Genomic DNA, 23,366 nt, shown 5'->3' on the forward strand with positions numbered 1-23,366 from the left:
AAATAAACCACAAGAAACAGAAGTTTTGGCTTTTGATGAATGGGTAGATTTGTACAGAAAACGTGAAAAATCCCTGCAATTTGTGAAAGTGTTTCAGTTTGAGAGGTTGGATTTAGGGTCGGTGCTTAATGATTCCAAATCTTATCGAATCCTGATTGAGAATGAAAACCCAAGTATGTTGAAAATAAGGTTTGAACTGCCATAAACCTGTCATAAATGAAGTTATTTTTTCATTTGTTCTTAGCTAAAAGAAAAATGAATTCTGTTGCACCATGTTAATGGTTTTTATGGCTGTAATTTTCACTTTGAGGCTTTAAAGTCCGGCATTACGAGTCAATGAGCACGACAGCTGTGTGGCACAACTGGTTTTACGGAATTTTTGCATCAATGTGATGAAGTACCTTGACTTTACTGGTGTATAATTCAGAGGATAAACCAAAAACGGACTCTCTCATCTAGTTCTTTTCGTATAAAAGGTTTTCACCGTTTAATTTCACTATGTCACAATACAGCATAAGAAACACCCTGCAGCTTTACACCTTTCTGTAGGAAATGTGTCATCATATTCTATTAACTTCCCTCCCCTGCATGTATTTATTACTGAGTAGTTTCATGTCACTTCATTTCAATCTTTTGTGAAGCTACACTTGAAAAACTCGCTCCAGTCTGCCATATTGTAAACATTATACACGTGGTTTGATCCATGTGTAAGCAGCCATGTAAACGAAGTGCAGAAAGTCCAAACTTTGCTCTCAGGAAACGATAAGCGGAATCAAAAAACACATTTCTTAAACAAATCCCTGGTTCTCATAAATGTGGAACATTCGTGAAAACCAACCCTGGTTAAGTTGAGCAGGTGGATAGTGGTCACATGACTCATCTGGGTGGATGGAGAGATGAGGCTACGTGCTCCTCACTTCCAGCTCTGTGTGTTCACTCGTGTACAATGTGTGTATGTGTGCATTTTGGAGTACAACACCGTATTTCTAAATCCTTGTCGGTGGATCTGATTGTAGCTGGTTAAGTTGAAACCACCGCAAGCTTCCGTGCTGCTGCTGATCCCAGTGCACAGGAAACCCAGACACGCACCATCCTAATGGTGCAGGGCCGGACTGGAAGCAGAGGATGTGCCCTTGTTGCGTCCCAACATGGAGGGCTGGAAGTCAGGATGGCGCCGGGCGTGCTTGATCAGGTGGTCGCTGCGCATGAAGCGCTTGTCGCACAGTGGGCACAGGAAGCGCTTTTCTCCTGTGTGGGTACGGGTGTGGCGGGCGAGCTCGTCGGAACGGGCAAACTTTTTCTCACACTCGGGCCAGGTGCAGGGGAAGGGCCTCTCGCCTGCAGCACAGAGAAGGAAAAGAGCCGGGACAACCATTTACTGCCAGTGACCAATAACAAGCCACCAAGTCACCACGACTACAAGCATGCAACAGATGTGTTTGCCTGAAAGCAGGTGAGTATCAGTTGGGAGAAATGCTTAGCAACCCAGTGTAGCACCAATACAGTGCAGAAGTTCATCAATACACACAATTATAGTAAAGTATAAATGTTACAAAAAAATTATGTCGTCTTCAAACCCGTAAAAGACGCAACACAACACAACAAAGTCTGACACTGGGAAATGTTTGGCATTTGAGTTAGAAAAATCAAGTTTCCATTAGCCAATTTATCAATTAATCAGCAAAAATACAAGTTCTAAGAAATCCAAATTCATGCCTATGTAATAGGCTGCCCATTTTATTATTTCATCCTTCATACAATTTAAATATTAGTAGGGCATAGTATTTAACTGTTACCACAATAAAGCAAGATATGTTTTGATATTTGAATAACAGTTTATAGTCTGTTTGTTTAAAGTTGTTCCTCATAGATAATAACCATCTACTTTATAGGACAGAGTGAGGATTGTTTTATGGTCCCTGTATGAATATTTTAATGGATAAAGTTTAACTGACTACATTTAAGATAATGACGAAACTACTGCCTGTATTTCCTAAATGGAAAAAAAAAGTAATCTCGTCATAGTTAAATACGTGTCAAAACATATCTAGACTCTAGATCCTGCAGATTAGTTTTCCTAAACCACTCCTAGCCTTAATCTCCGCCAGGCAACATGAGTCAAGCCACGATGAGCGAGTGGGATGCTGCTCGGTGCCATTTTCAAGATCACAAAGCCGGGGCCACGTTGTTTGTTGCAGGGACACTTTGTGGGCGTTCCCACCACCGCTTCTTTCCTGCCCTTAATCCGTCTGCGCCTGCTCAGTGATCCTGAACACACCGATTCCCCTCGTTTTACAGCAGGGGAGAAAGAAAACCACCAGCAGCACGTTGTACTCTGGGCTGGAGCTGCCATATCAGGCTGATTTGGTTCCAGCTGAAACCAGGCTTTACAACCGGGGGGTTCGGAGACCTTTTTCAGTGACACCTCCACGGCCAACACCACAAACTGGTGAAAAGTAGATAATCATTTGCAGAAGATCTCTTTAAAGAGGTTTTGACAACACACAGAGTCAGTTTCAGCTCCCACCAGCACAGATCGTGAAGTTAAAGCTACACAGCCACTCATCGAGCACTTGCTGCCGCCATCCACGGGACAGGCGGTGTCCGACAATGAACTCTTTGCCACCGACGTTAAAGGTTTCGTCTTACGTTCATTTCATATGCAAATGCGGCCGGGGAGGAAGAACGTCGTCACCGGGTTTAACGTCCAGCCCAGTTCTTTTGTTAGTTTACTTCTTTGTCCCGGTCTCCGAAGGGGAGTTTCTCTATCGTTGCCTCTTTGTTTGGCCACGTTACTGAACCAAGTCGACGGTTAATGGGGGAGAAGAAAAAAAAACTGCCGCCGCCGCCACGCTGCTGTTAGCTAATCCCGGGAAGTACAAAAGAGCCCCCCCGCCCCCCACGATCTGATTTAATGGTCATTACCGATGTGGGTGACAAGGTTTACATATCAAGGGTCAGATGTGTGTGTGTGTGTGTGCACGACATGTGAGCGGATCGTGTTGTTGTGGCCGTACCTGTGTGTGTCCGGATGTGCGCCTTCAGGTGGGACGATTTCCCGTAAACTCGGTCGCATCCGTCAAAAGTGCACTGGTGCCTCTTCACCGGGGACCGGGGGGGGCCCACGCCTCCTCCTCCTCCCCCCCGGACCTGCTGCCCGGGCACCGGGGTGGCGGAGGGGGTCATGGTGGGGGTGGTGGGGTCGGACAACGTGGTGTAGCCGCTCTCGCCGCCGCACGACGAGTTGCTGCTCTCCGAGTAGGCCGACATGGGGCGGAACTTGCCGTGCAGGTCGGTGAGGATGCCGGCCACCGCCATCATGTTGGCCCCCTCCAGCCGCAGCGTCTCCCGCACCTCCCGGTCCTCGATCGTGCCGTCGGGCTCCCCGGGGAGCAGGCCCGCCGGGGTGGGCAGGCCGACGGGGGCCATCGGAGTGGGTCGGTGCAGGACGGGACCGCTGGAGATCGACACCAGACACTCGGCGGCGAAATAGTCAGACGAGGCGGTCAGCGACATGGTTCCCTGCCTGGTTCTGTTGGCTTTAAGCGGGTAAAACGGAGAGATCCACCAGGAGGGGCTCTAACGGTTTGACTGATCCCGACCTCGTTTCGATCAAACTCGACGATCCACCCGTGTCCAGCGGAGCCCTGTTACCGCCATGCAGCGCCTCGGTACTTAGGAAGTGACTCGGTGGGTCAAAGAGAAGGCTCGGGTGTGTGAACGATCGCGGGCTAGAACCGGGTCAGATCCTCCGGGCCAACGTGTGCGCGCCTCGCCGCCTGACGGTTCATTGTGTCTGATGCTCGGAGAGGCGGCTGCCGGTCAAACCCACGCCCCCTGGTCCCGACTGACGGTGCGTTCACAGACAGTCGGGAGCGAATGAGCAGGAGGTGCTCGTGTGTTTACATCTCTGAAAGCACCACACACCGGTGCGCTTATTCAGCCAGTGCAATTACCTCAATGTCGTTTTATTAGTCATGAGTTAAACGTAAGAATCCAAAGGAAAGTCACAAATAAAACAGACATGTAAAGAAAAAGAATAAATAAAATAGATGTTCGACTACTTTTATACGTTGGTGCAAAATACACAAGTACGATCGCCCCAGCCTTCTAGTACACTGGGCATATTATTGCGTGAATGGAACAACAAGCTACACAACCAATACAATGCGGTGACATTAATGTTGGGGTGAAGGCACGTAGGGGTTCTTAAATCCGACTTTTCTCCGCGCGTGAACGCACCGTGAGCCGCCAGAGAGCAGGGGCTGACGTCGGCAGCTCGGGCGTGGACCGCGGCGGAGCGTGCGTGGTGGGAAGTAGGTGGCGAGCAGCTCGGGTAATGATGGGGGAAGGAGAGGAGCCCGGGATGAAATCAAAGGCGTGTCCCACGATAACCCCTCAAATGTCCACTTCTGTCATTAGAGACACAGACGCTAGATGTCTCTCTTCTCTCAGACGAATCCTTCCTTCAACTGTGGTGGCTCGTTGTCCAAGAAAGTCTGTGCTTGAGCTTGGAAGAGAACACAACCCTCCTTGTCTTTAATAGATTATGTTCATATTAACTATCTGCTTATGTGTGGATTGTCATATAATCTCCAAACAAATGCCAGATTACCATGGATAGAGCGTTATCATTTATTACTGCATTTATTCTGTTGTGCTTTTTGGTTTCAAACTAGGCCTGTATTGAAATGTACTGAAATGAAAATCCTCCTCTCTGTCTATTTACTTTTGGCCCCCATGTATTATCTTTATCTCTCTCTCTCATTCTCTGCGTCTCTCTCTGATCTGTTGCTTTCAGGGACCAACACGGAGTTCTTTGTTTAGATCACCATGCAGAACAAAATAAAGCAACAGACTGCCAGGGTTTTACGTGAATCACTACAAGCCAGCATCCGCACCTTGATGGTCCATGGAAGTAAATCAGTCTCATCAGATTTTTACATTTTAAAGTCTTTGAATTTCTATCACAGCATTTTTTTTACGTTGAAATTAATCATTTGCATTTTTTGCCACTGAAATTCAGTCTTCACATTTTCAAAGTCTAATATTCAAATGCAAAAATTCAGATTAAACGTCCAGGATACCAGGAAAAGCAATCGATAGTCTCACATCGAACCATGCTGGTTTGATGCCACGGCCGGTCTAGTAGTAGCTGACAGAATGGTGCTTCTCGCTGTCGCATCACCTGACTTCACATGACCACTGACACATGACCTGATTGGTCGTAGGTTTGATTGTTTATACCGGCTACAGAAGGTCTGAAAGTTAAAGAATGATTTCAACAGTTGGTGATGAGACAACAGATCACTCACCACTTTTTGACGGCGCACAGCCAAGTTGGGGATGTGTTTTATCGCCACCTACAGGACAGATCATGAGCACTTTGGTTAGTTCAAGGGATGAAGTCAGAGTGATGTGAGAATATTATATTAAATTATTTTATCACATTATATGATGTACTTGCTGGTAAATCATCAGACCTTCTGTGGCTGGCACTAACTGAGCCAAAGTGCTCCAAGTACTTGGCCTCAAAGTCAGCTGCACCAAGGACCACAGACACAAAAACCATGGTTTAATATAGTTGTGAAAAAAGGAGCATCACTACCTCTAACTTAATATTTTGTTGTTTTCCAGGACAGACATTTTGATATATCAAATCATAATCCACTTTTTAATATTTCTAAGGCTGTCAACCACCACATTTCAACATATGGAGTCTTTTCAGATGTTGTGGAAATGGCTCAGTGGAGAGAAATCATCAGATAGCATCATGACAACTAAGTAAAATCCGTCTGCCTGACAGGCGGCTGAAAGACAAGTATGTGTTTGTATCATTTAATTTACAAATCATATCTGGTTTGTCTAATCTTTTTCAATATTTACATCTAATCCTCTGGAATAAGTCAATAATGATATCTCTCAGAACCCTTGGCTGAGTGTACTGACCAGAGTGTTTGTACTTATCAGGTATTAGTACCACATTGGTCTTGTTCGTAGTTTTACTACAGTGTACTGCCATTGAGAAATAATTATAACACACAGAGACATCAGAAACTGTGCATGCCACCAAAATAAAACTTGATTGAAAATGTATTTCAAGAAATAAAGCTTGATGTCAGTAGCATTAAATTAACATTAACATAATTTGTACCCAATTGAACATATAAGAATTTTAAAGAAGTGAAATTGATTGTATTTTAGACCCCAACCCTATCATCACCATGTGTGTATTCTAACTGTTAAATTGCTGCTAATACTATGGGGCCATTATTGTACAAAAGTATTCTCTGTGAATGTATAAAAGAACCTCAAAATGTCTAATGAGAATTGTGAATGTGTACATGGATCTGCAAATGTGTATTTAGAATATGTGTGTGTGTAAAAATATCTTCAAATATGTATTCAAATTCTAAAGTGTATTTATATCAGTAAATATACACAAATCAGCAGGTTCTGCTAAAAAAATAGCACACATAACAAGCCTCCATTCTGCTCCTGTGGTGTCGTCCAAGTGTCGAGCCCAGACATTCAAACTCAACTCGAAACCTGTGTCATTTACACCATGTTGTCGTTTTTAGTCTAACACACAAGCTCACGCCCAAGGGCACCTGCGGGGTGGGCATTAGCATTGCTAATTCTGCTAGCATCGCTCCCTCCGGTAGTGGACATTTAGGATTAAAACATGATGTAAATTATGTCTTAAATGGCCAGTTACTTCAATTGTATTGGATTTGGCTGAAATAGTGTTAGGCCTGAAACCTGTGCCCCTTCAAACGGAGTTACAAGGGTTAGTGGTTGAAATCTCCAACGACTTGTGGGGCAGCACTTCAAGGAGCCGTCGCGAGAAACTTCACCATCATCAGCAGTCGTCCTGAGAACCCGGTATGTCATCATTAATCGTCATTATAAATAGACGCGACAAAAAGTAATGCCAGGGAACTCCTTATAATAACATTGTGGAGATCTAAAATAAACCAATGCTATAGCTTCCAGTTACTAAAGTGATAAATGTTTGGTATCCGAATTACATAATGCAGGTGAAAGAAATTACCAGGTAAATGCTCAGCACATGTTTTCCCGCTTCCCCTCCGGACTGTGGCACAATGACATTTGCCATTGGTCAGCAATAACAATGTAGCCTTAGCATGCTAGCTACAAAGACCTCGGCAGGTGTAACAATGGGCTTGGACTGAGGCTGCGTGGTGGAAAGTGTGTGGAATAAGTTTCATTATCAGAAAGTCAAATCAAGCAGTAGAACAACGTTTTTTGTTGGTCTGTAATCTGTAATATTCACATTCTGATATTTGAGTATTTTAAAGAAGAATATGTTACTGTTCTCAGGGTTCAGAGTCAGTTCCATCTGATCTAGCATTTAGTGTTTTATGTGTGAAAAAAGTCAGACTGAGACGAACAGTACTATGAGTTGTAGTTACCACAGTGTGCCAGCAGAGGGAGTAGAGCGTTGTTCAAAAGTGACATGAGCAGGGGAAGATGCAGCAGATGTGCATTTTCATACAACTACTCCCTTTTTCAGGACTTTTACAGGAGCAGCCCCCCCCCCCCCCCATGAATTATTTGTATCTCTCTCTCTCATTATCTCTGTCTCTCTCTGATCTGTTGCCTTCAGGGACCTGATAGAGACAAACATGGAGTTCCTTTGTTAGATAATCATGCAGAACAAAATAAAGCAACAGATTGCCAGGGCTTTATGTGAATTACGACAAGCCAACAGCTGGATAATGTCAGAGTGATCCCATGTGTAAATACAGCAGGAGATCACAATGATGTCAGTTATGTATCTGCATCAATCAACACCCATTTAAATGAATGCAATAGCCCAGAGTTTCACACAGTGTGGTGGAATGAAGACGTGATCGAAAAAAATGAATGAGCTGTTTGACTGCATGTAAAAGAACCAACTAGTAATCCAGTGTGTTTTCTTACAAAGTGAGAGAAAACAAACTGTGATCACTCGTAGGAGAGTGCAAATGATCATCCATCAGTATCAGTGTCCCTTGAGTCAAAGTAAGTGTGTAAATGAGTTATGTCTGTGTCTCAATTCAGGGGCCGAATCCTTTGGAGGATACAGCCTCAGACAGAGGATACCATACGAAATCCGGAAGTGGAGACAAGGAGGAGATTTAAATATTTAATGAAAACAAAATGGTTAATATGATGGACAATAACATGGTGTACAATAAACATATACAAGTTCCTTACAATAGGAAAGCATTAACAGAGGCTGGAAGGCAGGGACCCAAACCATGTGGGATGGTGGTGGGTGGGGATGAAGGAATTGGGGCTGGAGGAATTGGGGAGGGGGTTGTTTGGTTTGGATGACAGTGGGTGGTTGGGGATGGGATGGGGTGGGGCTAGGTACAGGGTTGTTTAACCAGGGGTGCTGCTGCATTTCCTCCAGAGTGGCACGGACCTCAGGATCTAAAGCCAAACACTTTCTCAAGAAGTCTTGGCATTCTGTGAGGAGAGAGGACAGACGACAAAGAAACGATGAGTCTTGAATCTAAGGTGATCGACTTTAACATGGAAGGAACATAATAACTGCACATTGTAACCAGATTTGTCTCACCTTTGGACCACACAGAGCTGATTTGGAGTTCATGTCTGCGGAACCATGTGGTGTGGAACTGCCTGAATCCATCCAGCATTTCAAATAGCAATGATGCCAACTGCCAGACTGTCGTGGGGCCGGCCATGTATTGCCCATTCATTTGAAACTCTGGAGGAGCGTATGCTACGGTTCCTACAATATGTCAGAAAGAAGGAGACAGAAAAAAGCAAAGGATGAGGAACAGGCAGAGATTTAACAGTCAGATGAATGAAAAGCAGGATAACAAGACAGGTTGGCTGTACCAAAATATTGGTTGAAAACGCAGTTTTTCTTCTTAATGCAGCCACATCCGAAATCAATGAAGCGCACTCGCAGGCCATAAGAGCTGAACTCAATGAGGATGTTCTCTGCTTTTATATCTCGGTGGAAGACGCCCTTGGCTTGGAAATCAATGGCACCATCCACCAGCTGCTCCATGATGATCTGAAAGAGATAAAGAGTCACAAATGAGTAAGAGTGGTGAAGAAGGGACTCTGGGTGGGATTGAAAAATACAGTCTATGTTGGAGCTGCTCTGGATCTTTCAACCAGAGCACACTTCACATGAACTTGTAGGGGTTCAAATATCAATCTTCTCCTGAGCACTTTGAGGACTAAGCTGAGGTCAAAGGCCTTTCTTATTATCTGGGACCAGCAATTGAAAAAACGACCTGACACAAGGTCTATTTAATGGCTGTTGTGTAGCTTTTAATCATAGTATGTGATCTGCTGACAACTTCAAAAATGAATTTGTGCTGAAAAAGTCAATGATATATCCAATAATTACAACTCAAGTTCCCTCTTTAAGGTGAAGGTTTCTAGAGTGAATGCCAAATAATTTAATTTACGAATATAAAATGTTAGTTGTGATTGGACCCAAATGAAATATGGGTGTGAGAGCAGCCAAACACTCTCCACTGAAACTGATGATATTCAAAATAATGACCTTTTCAGTAGAAGTCTGGGAAACATCTCACACAAAGAATAAAACAACAGTACCTTTGCAACGTCCTCGGCCATCGGACCACGGTGTTCCTTCATGAAGCGCAGCAGTTCCATAGAGGGTACTGGCCTCTCCATGACCAGTATAACCTCTTGGTCCAGATCGTACCAGTCCAGTAACGACACGGCTGCAGATCTTCCCACAGTCACTGGTTTGCCTGCGGCTTTCTGCATGAGCAGCACCTCCTTGGGAATCCAGCGTGACCTCCCATTTAACTTCTAAAGGAAAAATATGTGTGTATCTCATCAACAACAAGGAAACAACAAAAACATAAAAGTCACAGAATGATTACAACAGTTGGTGCTGAGACAACAGATCACTCACCACTTTCTGACGGCGCACATCCGAGTTGGGGATGTGTTTTATCGCCACCTATAGGACAGATAATGATCACTTTGGTTAGTCCAAGGAATGAAGTCAGAGTATGTATGTGTGATGTGAGAATATTATATTAAATTATTTTATCACATCATATTATTTACTTACTGGTAAATCATCAGATCTTCTGTGGCCGGCATAGACTGAGCCAAAGCCTCCTTGACCAAGTTTTTCAAGCTCCAGGTACTTGGCCTCGAAGTCAGCTGCACCAACAAACAAAGACACAGACACATGGTTTAATAAAGGCATTCAACCACCAATTTTCAACATATGGAGTCTTTTCAGATGTTGTGGAAATAGCTCAGTGGAGAGAAATCATCAGATAGCTTCATGACAACTAAATAAAATCCATCTGCCTGATAGGCGGCTGAAAGCTCTGAAAGATAAGTATTTGTTTGAATCCTTTCATTTACATATCATATCTGGTTATCTTAATCTGTTTCAATATTTACATCTATCCTCTGGAATAAAGTCAATAATTATATTCCTCAAAATGTAGACGTATTTCTTTAAGTTGGACAAGAATGGCCAAATAAGAATGATGATCAATCTCTTGAGGCCTTTCTCACAAAGTTTTACATTGTTGTTGTCAATGGAGGAGGAGAAGTACTAGTATAAGACATGCACCATCAGTGCTGGGGCCCTAATAAAATGATTTGTATTGGAAATAGGGTGACATTTTATGAATGCCTTGCACTGAGCTCCACACAAAAAGACTTGACACATCTGGAGAAGTAGCTGTAACCTACCTGAAAAAGCCTTCAGATGATTGGACACGGTTGTATCTTCCATGTCGTCCAATAATCCAGATCCAAAAGAGATGTAGGTTGAATAATATCCAAACGCAATGTTTATGTTGTCTGAAGTATAGAAAAGTGTGTCAGGCTCTGTTGATTTTGGGAGGACAACTGATTATGTGATCTGATAATCTATGGTTATATTGTAGAAACTTCAAAGGCACATTGCCTTTGATCTTTGAAATTAAAAAAAAATGCAGCTGTCCATGCATTAGACCTTTTGATTGTATTATTTCTGGGCTGTCAAAATTAACACGTTAATCTATGAGATTATTGTGCCCGAGATTAATGCGTTAAAATATTTTAACGCAGTTAGCGCAACTTTGTTTACTTCCGGTGTGCGGAAGAAAATTCAGCTCCTCGAGCAAGCTGCCAGCGTCGCCCTCACCGGTGACCACTGGACGTCAGTCAGCACTCAGCAATGACATTTACCTGGGTTCCTTTCCGTCCTCTCATGTGCACTCTTTTTTATCTTCCTCGAACTGTGTGTGTGTGTGTGCGCATGTTCGTCTGCGCGGCGCTAGCGTTAGCTCCGCGTTAGCGTTAGCTCCGGGGGCTAGCGCTAGCCGGGCTGCTAACCGGAGCTATGGGCAGTGGGAGCTGGAGCTCCAGCTCCCACTGCTCCCAATGCGGGCCTGCGCTGGGGTGCTGGGGCTCTAGCAGCCAGGCTTCGGTCCACCTGACTGGTTCAAAACGATATGGTTGCAAGATTGTATCTTGGTCTCCAGCACTCAAAACAGGTCAATCTGAGGAGGGCTGTTTTAGACAGGGTAAAAAGGCTGCTGTTTTAAATGATCCTTGTGGTAGTTTGACCAAAATATGTTACAGACATTTCATTAAGACCCCAAGGAACCATATCAACTGTGGTAAAATGTGCATACAGTGGGACCTTTGAAGTAGCAGAGATCTTCCTGTTTTTCATTTTCATGTTTGTTTGCACTTTAAGTTTTTGCACTTAACATGACAGATTGAATGTCAGTTAAGTTTACCAAGGCCACTTGTTATGCTGTTCTGTGTGTTGTTCAATGTTAAAGATGACAGTACCAATGGTGTCTCAAATACACCTCTTTTTTTACCTTTTACTAATCTGGATGTTTCAATGAAGAAAGAAGCAGTGTTATTGTTTCCAAGGACATTGGGAATATTTTCAGCTGGTTTTTAAATTTTTTTTTTACACAATTTATCATACATGATATTTAACGACCTGGCTGCCACTTTCTAGGTAGGTTTTATAGGCCTGAGCCTCTTTGAAAACACAACATTGTGTAAAATACAGGCTGTCTGAAGTGATTGCTCGTTAATTTATAAGATTTAGTCTTAAGAAGAAAAACAAACTTTTAATCGCGATTAATGAATTTCAAAATGTGAGATTAATTAGTTAATTCAGCCTCAGAACAAGTTGCTCCACTTTGTTCACCATCTAGACATCTAGTGTTTAAACCAAAACAATGTTTGTGTTTGCCATTATGAGGGACATCTGTCCAATCACATGTGTAACTTATTTTACACATTGTGTTTTGGGTTATTTGAATCACTAAAGCTATTGTGCAAAGTTTATGTTTCTTATTTAGCTGTCTACTTTATAAGGTAAATCATATATTTCATGTGTAACATTTAAGTTGGTGCTGTATTCCCTCGCCAAGGAGTTAATTGGGTCCTACCTTTCAATGTTTTTTACGTAGGACAGGTATGAGTGAAACAAGGGGGAGTAGCCTTGTAGTCCAGGCAAAGTAACTCATTTTGGAGCCAAACATTTTTTTTCAGCATAGATCATTTCTATGAGGTGTCCAGAACAACATACGAAAAGTCTTAAGAAATCCTAGTTGAGGAAATATGAAAATATTCTCATCAATGTGTGCCAATAAGGCCAGGCAACAATACACCCTAATGGGGCAATTTTTTTCCTTTACTCCTATCAAAATGAAACTTTACACAATGAAAGTTACCATGAAAAGTAACATTTTTTGTATTAAAAGTTTCTTTGAAAATGAATTTGAATATGCAAATGAGCTATACACTAATCGAATATGCCCAAAATACACCCAAATAGGCTTAATTTTTTCCTTTACTCCTACCACAATGAAACTTTACATGGCACAAGAATACATGAAAAGTGACTTCTTTTGTATAACAAGTTTCTTTTGAAACGCATTTTAATATGCACATGAGCTCTCCACTTATTGAATATGTCCTAATTTGCTCAGGCAGAATCTGCTAAACAAACAATATACATACTTTTGAACTGTAATCAACAATCAAGCCCTTTCGATGGTAGGCTTTGTGTAGGAACTGTACACTATCCAAAACCGTTCTATTAATTCTAGCTACATGGATGTCTTTCATTTTATTAGGGACAATATGTACGTCACTTCCTGGTCGTTGTTTTAACAGAATCCTGCACGAGCAGCACCTCCTTGGGAATCCTGTGTGTTCTCCCATTTAACATCTAAAGGAAAAATATGTATGTGTATCTCATCAACAACAAGGAAACAACAAAAACATAAAAGTTACAGAATGATTTCAACAGTTGGTGCTGAGACAACAGATCACTCACCACTTTTTGACGGCGCACAGCCGAGTCGGGGATGTGTTTTATTGCCACCTACAGGACAGATCATGAGCACTTTGGTTAGTCCAAGGGGTGAAGTCAGAGTATGTATGTGTGATGTGAGAATATTATATTAAATTATTTTATCACATCATATGATGTACTTACTGGTAAATCATCAGACCTTCTGTGGTCGGCATAGACTGAGCCAAAGTGCTCCAAGTACTTGGCCTCGAAGTCAGCTGCACCAATGAACACAGACACAAAAACATGGTTTAATATAGTTGTGGAAAAAAAGGAGCATCACTACCTTTTGTTTTTTTTCCAGGACTGACATTTTGGTATATTAACTCATCATCCACTTTTTCATATTTCTAAGGCTGTCAACCACCACATTACAACATATATTTTCAGATGATGTGGAAATAGCTCAGTGGAGAGAAATCATCAGATAGCTTCATGACAACTAAATAAAATCCATCTGCCTGACAGGCGGCTGAAAGACAAGTATTTGTTTGAATCATTTCATTGACATATCATATCTAGTTTGTTTAATCTTTTTCAAAATTTACATTTTCTAATCCTCTGGAATAAAGTCAATAATGATATCTCTCAGAACCCTTGGCTGAGTGTACTGATCCGAGTGTTTGTACTTATCAGGTATTAGTTCCACATTGGTCTTGTTTGTAGTTTTACTACAGTGTACTGCCATTGAGAAATAATAATAACACACAGAGACATCAGAAACTGTGCATGCCACCAAAATAAAATTTGATTGAAAATGTATTTCAAGAAATGAAGCTTGATGTCAGTAGCATTAAATTAACATTAACATAATTTGTACCCAATTGAACATATAAGAGTTTTAAAGAAGTGAAATTGATTGTATTTTAGACCCCAACCCTATCATCACCATGTGTGTGTTCCAACTGTTAAATTGCTGCTAATACTATGGGACCATTATTGTACAAAAGTATCTAATGAGAATTGTGAATGTGTACATGGATCTGCAAATGTGTATTTAGAATATGTGTGTGTGTAAAGATATCTTCAAATATGTATTCAAATTCTAACGTGTATTTATATCAGTAAATGTACACAAATCAGCAGTTTCTGGTCAAACAATAAAGAAACATAACAAGCCTCCATCCTGCTCCTGTGGTGTCATCCAAGTGTCGAGCCCAGACATTCAAACTCAACTCCAAACTGCGTCATTTACACCATGTTGTCGTTTTTAGTCTAACACACAAACTCACGCCCAAGGGCACCTGCGGGGAGGGCATTAGCATTGCTAATTCTGCTAGCATCGCTCCCTCCGGTAGTGGACATTTAGGATTAAAACATGATGTAAATTATGTCGTAGCCTGTTAAGCAGCGGGTGAGATTCACCTAAAATGCCTGTCTGAGGAGTACCGAAAGTAAATTGAAAGCTGTTCTTGAACCATTTGGAGTACATGCATGATCTTGGTCTCATTCTGAACTTTCCCCCCAACAGTCAGAATCAGTCTAAGTGCTACTGACATTGAGTAATAGCAGTTGGAACACAGTGAAGTAGAAGGTTTTTATTTCCGCCTGAATATTTTTTGTTAAACAGATGCCTGCAGATGACTCTAGCTGGGACTTATGAGCTGGAAAACACACTGGGACCCTAGCATGAAGCCTTGAGTAGCCCAGGTTCAAATTTGATAACAATACCACAGAAAATTTATATTTCACAGATTTTTTCCTAAGGGCATGTCTAGGTGTTTCCACAAAGGCCATTTGGAACTATGGTAACCAACTAGGCGAAAAAGGCAACTTTTACACTCAAAATCATACTTTTATATAAAGGAGGCAAAACCGGTCATATGGTTTAAAATTTATACAAATAAACATCTTTCATGTTGTTTACATCACCAACATGGAGTTCCTTTGTTATATCATCATGCAGAACAAAAGAAAGCAACAGATTGCCAGGGCTTTATGTGAATTACGACAAGCCAACAGCAGGATAATGTCAGAGTGAGCCCATGTGTAAATCCAGCAGGAGATCACAATGATGTCAGTTATATATCTGCATCAACCAACACCCATTTAAATGAACACAATAGCCCAGAGTTTCACACAGTCTGGTGGAATGAAAAAAATGTAATGAGCTGTTTGACTGCATTTAATAGAACCAACTAGTAATCCAGTGTGTTTTCTTACAAAGTTAAAGAAAACAAACTGTGATCACTAAGGAGAGTCCAAATGATCCTCCATCAGTATCAGTGTCCCTTGAGTCAAAGTAAGTATGTAAATGAGTTATGTCTGTGTCTCAATTCAGGGGCCGAATCCTTTGGAGGATACAGCCTCAGACAGAGGATACCATATGAAACCCGGTAGTGGAGACAAGGAGGAGATTTAAATATTTAATGAAAATAAAATGGGTAATGTGATGGACAATAACATGGTGTACAATAAACATATACAAGTTCCTTACAATAGGAAAGCATTAACAGAGGCTGGAAGGTAGGGGCCCAAACCATGTGGGATGGTGGTGGGTGGGGATGAAGGAATTGGGGCTGGAGGAATTGGGGAGGGGGTTGTTTGGTTGGGATGACAGTGGGTGGTTTGGGATGGGATGGGGTGGGGCTAGGTACAGGGTTGTTTAACCAGGGGTGCTGCTGCATTTCCTGCAGAGTGGCACGGACCTCAGGATCTAAAGCCAAACACTTTCCCAAGAAGTCTTGGCATTCTATGAGGAGAGAGGACAGACGACAAAGAAACGATGAGGCTTGAATCTACGGTGATCGACTGTAACATGGAAGGAACATAATAACTGCACATTGTAACCTGCGGTGTCTCACCTTTGGACCACACAGAGCTGATTCGGAGCTCATTTCTGCAGAACCCTGTGGTGTGGAACCGCCTGAATCCATCCAGCATTTCAAATAGCAATGATGCCAACTGCCAGACTGTCGTGGGGCCGGCCATGTATTGCCCATTCATTTGAAACTCTGGAGGAGCGTATGCTACGGTTCCTACAATATGTCAGAAAGAAGGAGACAGAAAAAAGCAAAGGATGAGGAACAGGCAGAGATTTTACAGTCAGATGAATGAAAAGCAGGATAACAAGACAGGTTGGCTGTACCAAAGAATTGGTTGAAAACGCAGCTTTTCTTCTTAATGCAGCCACATCCAAAATCAATGAAGCGCACTCGAAGGCCATAGGAGCTGAACTCAATGAGGATGTTGTCTGCTTTTATATCTCGGTGGAAGACGCCCTTGGCTTGGAAATCAATGGCACCATCCACCAGCTGCTCCATGATGATCTGAGAAAGAGATAAAGAGTCACAAATTAGTTAGAGTGGTGAAGAAGGGATTCTGGGTAGGATTGACAACTACAGTCTATGTTGGAGCTGCTCTGGATCTTTCAACCAGAGCACACTTCACATGAACTTGTAGGGGTTCAAATATCCATCTTCTCCTGAGCACTTTGAGGAATAAGCTGAGGTCCAAAGGCCTTTCTTATTATCTGGGACCAGCAATTGTAAAAACGACCTGACACAAGGTCTATTTAATTACTGTTGTGTAGCTATAGTTTTCTCAACTTTTCAGCGAATAATATATACCATAATTAATACCTTAAAACTTACTTAATAACTCAAGTTCCCTCAATAAAAGTAAAGGTTTCTAAACAGTGAATCTCAAATAATATATTTTAACAAATTTAAAATGTTAGTTGTGATTGGACCCAAATGAAATATGGGTGTGATAGTAGCCAAACACTCTCCAAAGGCCTTTCTTTTTATCTGGGACCAGCAATTGAAAAAACGACCTGACACAAGGTCTATTTAATGGCTGTTGTGTAGCTTTTAATTATAGTATGTGATCTGCTGACAACTTCAAAAATGAATTTCTGCTGAAAAAGTTGTATCTTTTTTCAGTCAATGATATATCCAATAATTACAACTCAAGTTCCCTCTTTAAGGTGAAGATTTCTAGAGAGTGAATGCCAAATAATTTAATTTACAAATATAAAATGTTAGTTGTGATTGGACCCAAATGAAATATGGGTGTGAGAGCAACCAAACACTCGCCATTGAATCTGATGATATTCAAAATAATGACCTTTTCATAGAAGTCTCGGAAACATCTCTCACAAAGAATAAAATAACAGTACCTTTGCAACGTCCTCGGCCATCGGACCACGGTGTTCCTTCATGAAGCGCAGCAGTTCCATAGAGGGGACTGGCCTCTCCATGACCAGTATAACCTCTTGGTCCAGATCGTACCAGTCCAGTAACGACACGGCTGCAGATCTTCCCGCAGTCACTGGTTTGCCTGCGGCTTTCTGCATGAGCAGCACCTCCTTGGGAATCCAGCGTGACCTCCCATTTAACTTCTAAAGGAAAAATATGTGTGTATCTCATCAACAACAAGGAAACAACAAAAACATAAAAGTCACAGAATGATTACAACAGTTGGTTCTGAGACAACAGATCACTCACCACTTTCTGACGGCGCACATCCGAGTTGGGGATGTGTTTTATCGCCACCTATAGGACAGATAATGATCACTTTGGTTAGTCCAAGGAATGAAGTCAGAGTATATATGTGTGATGTGAGAATATTATATTAAATTATTTTATCACATCATATTATTTACTTACTGGTAAATCATCAGATCTTCTGTGGCCGGCATAGACTGATCCAAAGCCTCCTTGACCAAGTTTTTCAAGCTCCAGGTACTTGGCATCGAAGTCAGCTGAACCAATGAACAAAGACACAGAAACATGGTTTAATAAAGGCATTCAACCACCACATTTCAACATATGGAGTCTTTTCAGATGTTGTGGAAATAGCTCAGTGGAGAGAAATCATCAGATAGCTTCATGACAACTAAATAAAATCCATCTGCCTGACAGGCGGCCGAAAGCTCTGAAAGATAAGTATTTGTTTGAATCCTTTCATTTACATATCATATCTGGTTATCTTAATCTGTTTCAATATTTACATCTATCCTCTGGAATAAAGTCAATAATTATATTCCTCAAAATGTAGACGTATTTCTTTAAGTTGGACAAGAATGGCCAAATAAGAATGATGATCAATCTCTTGAGGCCTTTCTCACGAAGTTTTACATTGTTGTTGTCAATGGAGGAGGAGAAGTACTAGTATAAGACATACAAAACAGCACCATCAGTGCTGGGGCCCTAATAAAATGATTTGTGTTGGAAATAGGGTGAAATATTATGAATGCCTTGCACTGAGCTCCACACAAAAATACTTGACACATCTGGAAAAGTAGCTGTAACCTACCTGAAAAAGCCTTCAGATGATTGGACACGGTTGTATCTTCCATGTCGTCCAATAATCCAGATCCAAAAGAGATGTAGGTTGAATAATATCCAAACGCAATGTTTATGTTGTCTGAAGAATCAAAAAGTGTTTCAGGCTCTGTTGATTTTGGGAGGACAACTGATTATGTGATCTGATACTCTATGGTTATATTGAAGAAACTTCAAAGGCACATTGCCTTTGATCTTTGAAATATAAAAAATGCAGGAGTCCATGCATTAGACCTTTTGATTGTATTAGTTCACAGAGCCTCAGAACAAGTTGCTCCACTTTGTTCACCATCTAGACATCTAGTTTTTAAACCAAAACAATGTTTGTGTTTGCCATTATGAGGGACATTTGTCCAATCAAACATGTAACTTATTTTACACATTGTGTTTTGGGTTATTTGAGCTATTGTGCAAAGTTTACGTTTCTTATTTAGCTGTGTAGTTTACAAAGTAAATTATATATTTCATGTGTAATATTTAAGTTGGGGCAGTATTCCCTCGCCAAGGAGTTAATTGGTACCTACCTTTCAATGTTTTTTACGTAGGACAGGTATGAGTGAAACAAGGGGTAGGAGCCTTGTAGTCCAGGCAAAGTTACTCATTTTGGAGCCAAAAAATTGTAAAATAATTTTTTTCACATAAATTATTTCTATGAGGTGTCCAAAACAACATACTAAAAGTCCTAAGAAATCCTAGTTGAGGAAATATGTTAAATTCTCATCAATGTGTGCCAATAAGGCCAGGCAACAATACACACCAATGGGGCTATTTTTTTCCTTCACTCCTATCAAAATGAAACTTTACACGATGAAAGTACCCATGAAAAGTAACATTTTTTGTATTAACAGTTTCTTTGAAAATGAATTATAATTATATTAATATGCAAATGAGCTATACACTAATCGAATATGCCCAAAATACACCCAAATAGGCTTAATTTTTTCCTTTACTCCTAAATGTTCTCCCATTTAACATCTAAAAATATGTGTGTTTATCTCATAAACAACAAGGAAACAACAAAAATATAAAAGTTACAGAATGATTTCAACAGTTGGTTCTGAGACAACAGATCACTCACCACTTTTGATGTCGCACAGCCAATTTTGGGATGTGTTTTATCGCCACTTACAGGACAGATCATGAGCACTTTGGTTAGTCCAAGGGATGAAGTCAGAGTATGTATGTGTGATGTGAGAATATTATATTATATTATTTAATCACATCATATTATGTTGTCACGACCCGGCTCATGGTCGGACAAATAAAAGGAACTGCGCAGGTAAAAGTAACAAAAGGATAATTTATTTCCCTAACACAAGGGACCAAAATGACGGCAAAGCAAACCAAGAGAACACAATAGAAAACGAGGGGCTGCGGCGGAGCGGCACACCGCTCTCCCTCCGGAGCCAGGCGATGTCAGGAAGAGAGTCAGGCAGGAGGAAGGACCAGCTTAACAGAGGTTTGGGAATTGGCCACGCCCACCAGCTCATCACCTGCAGCTTGACAAAGCATACACACACATTGACAAAGCATACACACATCCACAGGCAGGAGGCCGTCACACCCCCCTCCCTGAAAAACGGGGCCCAACCCCGAACTCGACAATGGCTCCCTCATTATTAAACCAAAACCAAATTTTTTTTTTTTTTTTTTTTTTACTTTGCACATATATAGGCTACACATTCTACCTACTATAAAGTTTATTTTCTTCACAAATATATACATTCTACTTACTTTGAAGTTTTACTTTTTTTTTTTTTTTTTTTTACACGTATAGAGTTTACGATGTTTAAGGCACACACACAAGGGCACACACATCCGAGGACAGGAACACCAGCTGCTGTTGAGAACCACACAGCTCACTACGCGCATCTTCCACACCCCCACCTCAGCAACCTGGTACCAGTGGGAAGCAATTTAAGAGGGAAGGATGACAGAAGAGGGAACAGGAGCGCAACAGGACACCATCATAACAGCAATAAAGTCTTAGCTCAAACCTCAATCCTGAGGAACGCGAGACAGTGCGTCGGCTACGACGTTTTCCGCACCCTTTATGTGTCTAATATCAAGCCAATGTGACTGTAGAAATAACGACCAACGTATCAGACGCTGGTTAGGACATTGCAGCGAGTTCAAAAACAAAAGTGGGTTGTGGTCAGTGTACACCACTACGGGTACCGCTCCAGAGCCCAAGTACACTTCAAAGTTTCTCAGAGCCCAAACTAAGGCCAGTGCCTCCTTTTCAATCGTTGAATAGTTCAATTGATATGAGTTAAATTTCTTGGAAAAGAAACAAACTGGTTTTTCCAAACCCAACTCATCGGCTTGCAACAAAACGCCACCTACTCCGATGTGACTAGCGTCGACTTGAAGCGCAAAAGGTCGGTCAAACCTCGGAGCGGCCAGGACCGGTGCTTCACACAGCAGAGACTTTATCCTCTCAAACGCCTGCTGACAGAGAGGAGACCACACAAATGGGACACGCAATTTAAGTAGATCAGTTAATGGTGCAACGACTTCTGAGAAATTACGGGCAAAACCCCCTGTAATACCCCACCAAACCCAGGAACCTCATCAGTTCCTTCTTAGTAGTGGGCGAAGGATAGAACTGGACAGCTCTTATTTTCTCTGCAACGGGACGGACTTTACCCTGACCCACAACCCGGCCCAGGTACGTCACCGTGGCCCGTGCAAATTCGCACTTGGCGAGGTTGATGGTCAGGCGCGCCTCAGCCAAGCGCAGGAACAACGCACGGACACGCTCCACATGAGACGGCCACGAGTCTGAAACCACCACCACGTCGTCCAAATACACAGTGCACCCCTCTAAGTCCCCCAAGACTCTGGTCATGAGCCTCTGGAACGTGGCAGGAGCGTTTCTTAAACCAAAAGGCATAACATTATACGAGAAGAGACCATTTGGTGTAATAAATGCAGACAGGTCACGTGCACGCTCGGACAGCGGAACCTGCCAATATCCTTTCAACAGGTCAAATTTACTCACAAATGCGGCATGGCCCACTTGGTCAACGCAATCCTCCATACGAGGCAGCGGGAAAGAATCTGGTTTCGTTACAGCATTTAGCTTGCGAAAATCAGTGCAGAACCTGAATGTTTTGTCTGGCTTCGGCACTAAAATGCAGGGAGATGCCCAACTGGAAAAAGAGGGAACAGCAATACAACTATCCAACATATACTTCACTTCCGCATCAAGGGACACACGTTTTTCAGGACTAACGCGGTAAAACCTTTGGCGAATTGGGAGTGCATCACCTACATCTATATCATGTTCAATTACATTTGTTTGAGTAGGAGTGTCACCAAACAGAGATGGGAAGGAACTTATCACTTCAACTAGGTCGGCTTGTTGTGACTCAGACAGATGGCCCAACAGAAGATGTAATTTGTTCAAGGACTCAGAGTTTTTTAAACGACCTTGCTGCACCCCAGCATCAGCGTCGGGCAGACCATCCTCCACCCCGGCAGGCACCGACTGTGGAGGGTAAACCACAGACACTCTACTCACAGAACACACAGGCCGCGCAGGCACAGAGGAGGCGGAGACAGCTTCACCTGGAGGGACACGTTCATAGTAAGGTTTCAATAAGTTGACATGACACATCTGGACACTCCGTCTACGATCAGGCGTAGCAATGATGTAGTTATGTTCAGACTTTTTTTTCTTTATTTCATAAGGACCTCCATACTTCGCCTGAAATGGAGAAGTAATGATGGGAAGTAACGCCAAGACCCGTTCCCCCTCACTGAACACACGCTTCTCAGCCCTCCGGTCATACAGCGTCTTCATCTTACTCTGTGCAGTACCCAAGTTTTTCTTTGCCAATACCCCTGCAGCATACAACCTATGACGGAACCCATTTACATAATCAAGTACATTTTCTGGTGGAGCAGCATCCTTCCATTGCTCGCACAAAAGATCCAGAGGGCCGCGCACAGTGTGCCCAAACACCAAATCGTTGGGACTGAACCCTGTGCTCTCTTGGGACACCTCACTCGCCGCTAACAGTAACCAGGGCAACCCCTCCTCCCAGTCTCTGTCCAGTTTCACACAATATGTACGTAACAACGACTTCAGAGACTGGTGAAAACGCTCCAGGGCCCCCTGACTCTGAGCGTGATATGCCGATGCTTTATTGTGTTTAACCCCCAACTGTTTCAAAACTTGTGAAAACAGGTGAGAGGTGAAGTTTGATCCGCGGTCAGTTTGAATCACCTTCGGGATACCGAATATAGCAATGAACTGTGTCAGGGCGCGCACCACAGAACGCGCTGTGATCGTGCGTAAAGGATACGCTGCCGGCAGTGTTGGGGAGTAACGGAATACATGTAACGGCGTTACGTATTTAGAATACAAATTATGAGTAACTGTATTCCGTTACAGTTACAAAATAAATAGATGGTATTCAGAATACAGTTACATTGTTGAAATCAGTGGATTACATGACGGTACTTCTCGAGTTTATTCACTCTCTCGTAAATCCACCGGCGGCAAAGCCCCCAGGAAGCAGCTGGAGAGCAGGGCTGCCGTAAGAGAGCCCGGACCCCGGCGGCGTGAAGAAGCCTCACCGCTACAGGCCCGGGACCGAGGCTCTGAGAGAGTTCCGTCGCTACCAGAAATCTACGGAGCTGCTGATCCGCAAGCTGCCCTTCCAGCGCCTGGTGACAGAAGACCGACCTGCGCTTCCAGAGCTCCGCTG

The 23,366-nt window shown here is 42.5% G+C and overlaps 2 protein-coding genes across 2 annotated transcripts; both read right to left on the reverse strand.

Moving 5' to 3' along the window:
• Positions 1 to 456: 456 nt before the first annotated feature.
• Positions 457 to 3,783, reverse strand: zgc:153115 (uncharacterized protein LOC768186 homolog). Its single transcript, XM_061084954.1, has 2 exons — positions 3,018 to 3,783; positions 457 to 1,338 (listed from the first exon to the last, which is right to left on the reverse strand). The coding sequence occupies exons 1-2, from the start codon at positions 3,514 to 3,516 to the stop codon at positions 1,094 to 1,096; spliced, it is 744 nt and encodes a 247-aa protein (XP_060940937.1). The 5' UTR covers positions 3,517 to 3,783; the 3' UTR covers positions 457 to 1,093.
• A 1,570-nt stretch (positions 3,784 to 5,353) lies between these two features.
• Positions 5,354 to 10,783, reverse strand: LOC133017530 (serine/threonine-protein kinase pim-2-like). The gene is made up of 8 exons (XM_061083636.1): positions 10,741 to 10,783; positions 10,100 to 10,194; positions 9,938 to 9,985; positions 9,610 to 9,831; positions 8,875 to 9,055; positions 8,591 to 8,764; positions 5,484 to 5,541; positions 5,354 to 5,363 (listed from the first exon to the last, which is right to left on the reverse strand). Exons 1-8 carry the CDS (start codon positions 10,781 to 10,783, stop codon positions 5,354 to 5,356), a joined length of 831 nt encoding a protein of 276 aa, XP_060939619.1.
• Between the last annotated feature and the right edge of the window lie 12,583 nt (positions 10,784 to 23,366).

The sequence above is a fragment of the Limanda limanda genome, chromosome 13, assembly GCF_963576545.1.
Source record: "Limanda limanda chromosome 13, fLimLim1.1, whole genome shotgun sequence".
In the NCBI taxonomy this organism is placed as follows: Eukaryota; Metazoa; Chordata; class Actinopteri; order Pleuronectiformes; family Pleuronectidae; genus Limanda; species Limanda limanda.